Source organism: Phalangium opilio, unplaced genomic scaffold (genome assembly GCF_054372755.1).
Source record: "Phalangium opilio isolate 3A_F unplaced genomic scaffold, DU_Popi_V2 ptg000106l_1, whole genome shotgun sequence".
NCBI lineage: Eukaryota > Metazoa > Arthropoda > Arachnida > Opiliones > Phalangiidae > Phalangium > Phalangium opilio.
Window position 1 is genome coordinate 2686640 of NW_028324208.1, and position 6000 is coordinate 2692639.

A 6000-nucleotide genomic window follows, 5' to 3' on the forward strand; every position below is an offset into this window, starting at 1 on the left:
AGAAATTGTGTCAACACGTGAATTTTCTCAAATTTTTGACCTCGTGCAACCCTCGTCAAAGGAAAGCCGCCATTAAAGTCGCTTCTAAAAATGAAATTTTAACCTTTATCGAATGTTGTATAAATATATTGCGAGGTAACGTGAAATTGTCAGAAACTGAAAAGACTCGATTAAAGAAACACTGTTCGGTATTACGTCAACTGTCCAGGAAGTTACCTACCGCGAGAAGAAGGGAAATTCTCAGGCAAAAAGGCGGTTTCCTTCCTTTTTTAATTCCAGGAATTCTATCGATTCTCAGTTCGGCGGCTGGAGCCGCCATTAGGAAAGCTATTAAGAACTAAACCATGGCCAAGAAGATGATTTTAGTACCGGAGGACGTTTTGAAAAGACATCAATCAAATCCCCGGGTAACGTCTGAAAAAATCTGATAAAACCGAATGTAGATACAACGCTCGAACTGCAAAATGATCCTAGCGAGGTTATGAATCGACGAAATTTACATAACACTGACAAAATAAGGATTTATACTCACAAATTAAAGCAACGAATAAATCGAAACGTTAAACGGAATATTAACAAATTAAAGACTAAAAATTGGGAAAGCGATATAGCTGCGGTAATCCCGTCCTATATTCTTAGCCAAGCGATGACTTTGTATAAGTTTCTAGCACGTTCACCTGGCTTCGAGGTCACGGAAGAGGGCGAATTAATCTATCGCGGGCGTCCCATAAACGGTTCTCATATCATAGATTTATTAATTTACGCAATACCGGGTTCTAAAAAGAGTAAGAAGCCCGTAGGATCGGACGAATTTTACGAGTACCTGTCTAGTGTAAACGTTCCTCGTTCTTTGTACAAATCATCGAACGTTCGTACTCGCCAGTCAACGCGTTACAAAAGTGAAACGAAAAAGATCGACAATGATGGCGAATATGCTGACGCGGAAGATGACGGAATTATGGCCTTAGAAGGGTTTAAAAAATGGATTGTTTTGTAACATTTGTAAATAAATTTCAAGTATAATTAATTAAATAGCGAATGTTGGTAGTCATTAGCGTACTGAATGTGATCATGGGAAGAACGGGTGTTGGACTTCATGGATAAATTAAAGGAACTGTATTATAACGTATCACAAGCGGGATCTTACGGGGGGTAAAGAATTTATTTCGCGCCGCTCGCGCTCGTGGTATAAGAGTAAATTTAAGAGAAGTGGAAGATTTCTTACAACACGAGGATGCGTATGCTTTACACAAAGTCGCTAGAAGGAAATTTAAAAGAAATCGTACTATAGTTTACGGAATCGACGTACAATGGCAAATAGACTTGGTAGACTTACAAAATTTGAGTCGGTTTAATCGGGGTTACCGATATATATTATGCTGTATCGACGTATTTAGCAAATACGCCTTTGTCGTTGCCACTAAGGATAAAAAGGGGGAACCATGGTAAGAGCCCTGAATAATATTTTAGAATCGGGAAGGAAGCCGAAAACCATCCAAAGTGATCACGGAAATGAATTTGTTTGCTCGGCTGTGCAAAAACGATTACGTCATTTTGGGAATAAAATTTTTCGCCACATATTCCGAAACAAAGGCGTCGGTAGTAGAACGTTTCAATCGTACCTTAAAAGAGCGTATGTTTCGATACTTCACCGAAAATAATACTCGAAATTATATCGACGTTTTGAAGGATTTAGTTGATGCTTATAACAACAGTTATCATAGATCTATAAAATGTAAACCGATTGACGTAACACCGCAGAATTCCGGTGAAATTTGGAAGACTTTATACGGTGATATAGATTTTTCACCTCCAATTTCTTATCCTTTGGAAATCGGGGATATTGTACGAATTAGCAAGAACAAAAAGACGTTCGAGAAGGGTTATTTACCCAATTGGAGTGAGGAATTATTTCGAGTAACAGAAAGATTACCGCGAAAGCCGCCGGTATATAAGTTGGAGGATTTAAATTCCGAACCCATTTTGGGTGTTTTCTACGAAGAGGAAATACAAAAAGTCGAGAAGGACCTGGAAAACAGTGTATTTAAGATAGAAAAGATTTTGAAGGAAAGGCGTTGTTCTGACGGTACAATTGAAAAATTCGTACGCTGGAAAGGGTATCCAGCTTCCTTCGATAGTTGGGTGAGAGAGATAGTGATAAAATCATGAGTTTCTACATTACTTTACCATCCGATTCTTCAATGGGCTATTTCCCCGACAATCGGATTAGTCGGTTTCGTACGTATTTACCGGAAACTGTTAATTTAAACGGTCCTTACGAAGTCGGGCTAGCCGAAATAAGTTATCCTAGAACTTGGAGCAATATCAAGGAAGACGCTGTACTATCGTTAGTAAAGAAGAATCAATTCGTGACGGAAATAAAATTACAGAAAGGATATTACGATACGATAACAGCGTTGATACATTATCTTAATTCCGAAGTAGAGAAAGCTATATCTTTATCGAAAAGTAGTACTGATAAAAAGGTGGTGATATTTGAATATTTTCCGTACAAACGTCGGGTCTCAGTCACTTTGAAGAAGGACTACACAGTTATCTTATCGGGGTTCTTGGCAATTACACTCGGTTTTGCGAGAGAAATGGTTGAAGATTTTAGTATCACCGATTATTATCTTGGAGATTTTACGGTCGATTTGAATGTCGGTATGCATTCATTGTTCATTTACTCCGACATTGTGGAAAATCGAATTGTAGGTGACGTTAGTTCCCCTCTACTTCGAATTGTGATTGTGCAAGGGAAAGACGGTGATACTGTAGATAAAGACTTCATACGTCCTCATTATATTCCCGTCGCTAGTAATTCCTTTCACACTATAGAGATAAGTATTACTAGCGAATTGGGAGTTCCTGTTAAATTCGAACGAGGTAAAGTTCACGTCACGCTACATTTCAGAACGAGGAGAATATGGACGTCGTTATAAGTATACGGTAAGAGCTTCTACCATCTTCATTTGATAGGAAAATATTGAGAGAGTCGAGTCATGGGCTCATGGCGATGGATTACGAGAGATATTACTTAAATCAAGCGCATTTTGGTTCGAAATATAATCCGGAGTATGAAAATTATTATACTTTCCAAGCCGGAAACGGTAGTATTCCATTTTATCGCGGTGTTCCGGCGCAACGCGGATACGGGTTAGCTAACATAGTAGCCTCGGCATTTAGACGCGTTTTTCCACTGTTTAAAAAGGGAGCGATTTTTCTTGGGAAAAAAGTTTTAAATACCGGCGCGAAAGTTGATACAGATGTCGCTAGCGGTGTTCCGTTGAAAACGCGAGGTACCGAAGCCGGGAAGGAAACGCTTTCGCAATTGAGCGATGAAATTAAAAATAAATTAGGCGCGTCAGATATAGGAAGGGCGATGACGGGAAGCGGTTTTAAAAAGAAAAGAAAGAAGCCGAAATTGATTAGTTCGGTCGTGAAGGCCAAGAAGAGAAGGTCAAGTCCTATATATTCCGACATTTTTACGAATCGATCAACGTTAAATACGCGGAATGGCGTTGATTCATCCTAAATCCGGCGTCCTGATGATTTCCGAGTTGGATTTATTCGAGGTACCGCTTACACAGTCTGGTATAATCGGAGGCGAGTGGATTGAATTCGACCCGGTGTCCAACGTGGACGAAAATGCTACCATATCGTTCGTTATTCCCGGAAATTCCGAAGGTTACATCGATATTTCCAAAACCCTTTTACACGTTCAAGCGAAAATTATCAGAGCTGATGGCGCGGTCATTGATTACGCGACGGAAGTTGTGGGACCGGAAAATTTATTTTTACACTCGCTCTTTAGCGAAGTGCACGTCTTTATGAACGAGAAATCCGTCACGGCTTCCGCTCAAAATTACGCTCACAAAAGCATGATCCAAACATTGCTAACATTTGGTGGACCTGCGAAAACCAGTTTCTTAACAAGTTCTCTATACTACAAAGACACGGCGGGTAAATTCGACGAGCCCGCCAATATCGATGGGTTTAAGTCGAGAAAAGCGATAGCCGCCAATGGCGTAATAGATATGATTGGCGTTGTTCATACGGACATTTATCAGCAATCGCGGTACCTTCCGAATATGCTCAACCTAAAGTTCAAATTCACCAAAAACCCAAACGAATTTTGTCTTCATCCAAATACCGATTGAAATACGAAGTCAAATTCGAAATGGCGTGTTTGTATATCCGAAAAGTTCATCTAATTAATGAAATTTTAATTGCTCATTCCAAGGCCGTAGAGCGTGGGACAATGAAATATCCGATTATCCGATCCGAATGCAATTCGTTTTCCATCGCTCAAGGATCCAAAATAACAATTCGAGACAACTTATTTAACGGTCAAAAACCGAAAAAAGTTGTGATAGGCTTGCTCGATCAGAACGCGTATTTAGGGGATTATAAAAAATCTCCCTTCAATTTTCATAATTTCGGGATTAATCATATAGCTTTGCACGTTGACGGGGTTTCGGTGCCTCACAAACCGTTATCTCCTAGTTTCAAAGACAATCTGTACATTAGATCGTACATTAATCAGTTTCTGCAAACTGGACAATTTAATATCGACGAGGGCAATTTTATTTCAAGAGAAGAGTTTCCCAATGGGAATTGTTTATTTGTTTTCGACTTGACTCCGGACCTCTCTCATTCCATCGAACATTTTCAATTGATAAAGAACGGGAGCGTACGTTTAGAGATAAAATTCGAAAACGCTCTTACCTAGACTGTTGGCGTTATCTACTATAGCGAGTTTCAAAATTTGATTGAAATAGAAAAAAATCGCGCGGTTTTTTTTTTGATTATTCGAGCTAAGATTATGGATACGCTACAATTAACTGAAATATTAAAGAAAGATTCAGCGACCAAAAATTTCTTTCAAGGCGTCTTTGCGGCCAATAAATTACCTCGTCACGTCACTTCTTTTCCATCGGTTTACGTGGTCAATACAGGGTTAGCAAATACTCCGGGTCAACATTGGACTGTTATCTATTTCTCGAGAAAGAAGAATTGCGAATTCTTCCATAGTTTTGGTTACCCACCGGATTTCTTTCAGTTTAACAATTTTGTCGAGAAAAATGGTTCAACCGTGACTTTGAACTCGAAGCAACTGCAAAGCAACACCAGCAAAACGTGCGGGGGTTATTGCGTATATTTTACTTTAAATAGATATCGAGGAATAAATTTGTACGATATCGTTCGTAAATTTTCCAATAATACAAATATTAATGACCTTATGATTTCCGAATTTAGGGAGAAAAAGTTTTCTATAAATTTTTTACCTTAAAACATTTTATTGGTTTTCTTTTTAAATCAATTAATGAAACATTTTTCCAAATTCAATAGAATTACAACAAAATAGTAGATACATTTTCATTTAAATACTCAGAAGTAGTTCCAATTAAGTATTTACAATTAACTATTTACAAGTAATAAATAAATAAATAAACAAAAAAGGAATAAACAAATACAAAATTAAAATAAATAAATAAATTAAATAATTAAATTATCTCATCCTGCTCCCCTATATCAACGTGACCGTACGCGAGAGTCGAAATACCGTCGGGGAGAAAGAAACGCTTGCCATCCGATGGATTCAAACTCTCTTTTACTTGGCGCACCGAAAAAACTTGGTGTTTGTGACTAGTAATGCGCTTCATTTCCGCTGACGTCCGAGCACGGTTTACGAGGCAAGCCTTGTAGTCTTCGTGCTTCACGGTCTTTTTAATCGTTCTTTTGTCAACACCCTTCGCGGTTTTTTTCTCAGCTCCGGTGACAGTGATCATTGAGTACATTTTGCTCCTTAAACCGCAAAACTCGGCTATTATCGCGCTATTCATTTCGTCTTTAAAATAGCCGAGTTTCTTTTTATTCATGGTACTATGAAGGGCGTGACTAGGAGGGTAATCGCTAAAATCATAATATTTATCAGCGTGAAGCGCGAAATCCGCGTACAGGTCCGGGGTCTCAACGAGATACGTCAGGCTATCTGTA

The 6000-nt window shown here is 38.7% G+C and overlaps 2 protein-coding genes across 2 annotated transcripts; both read left to right on the top strand.

Annotated features, from left to right (window-relative positions):
• The first annotated feature begins 1096 nt into the window (after positions 1-1096).
• On the top strand, positions 1097-2169 carry LOC149624208 (uncharacterized). Its single transcript, XM_089852244.1, has 3 exons — positions 1097-1152; positions 1194-1445; positions 1716-2169. The coding sequence occupies exons 1-3, from the start codon at positions 1097-1099 to the stop codon at positions 2167-2169; spliced, it is 762 nt and encodes a 253-aa protein (XP_089708370.1).
• A 1346-nt stretch (positions 2170-3515) lies between these two features.
• On the top strand, positions 3516-4160 carry LOC149624209 (uncharacterized). The gene has a single exon (XM_089852245.1). It carries the CDS (start codon positions 3516-3518, stop codon positions 4158-4160), a length of 645 nt encoding a protein of 214 aa, XP_089708371.1.
• The last annotated feature ends 1840 nt before the right edge of the window (positions 4161-6000 follow it).

What these genes read in the sequence shown, in the direction of transcription:
- LOC149624209 (XM_089852245.1), top strand. Translation starts at nt 3,516, where the DNA reads ATGGCGTTGATTCATCCTAAATCCGGCGTCCTGATGATTTCCGAGTTG.
- LOC149624208 (XM_089852244.1), top strand. Translation starts at nt 1,097, where the DNA reads ATGGATAAATTAAAGGAACTGTATTATAACGTATCACAAGCGGGATCT. An exon ending in CAAGCGGGATCTTACGGGGG is followed by an intron (nt 1,153 to 1,193) that starts GTAAAGAATTTA and finishes TCGTGGTATAAG; the next exon opens with AGTAAATTTAAGAGAAGTGG. An exon ending in GATAAAAAGGGGGAACCATG is followed by an intron (nt 1,446 to 1,715) that starts GTAAGAGCCCTG and finishes TTATAACAACAG; the next exon opens with TTATCATAGATCTATAAAAT.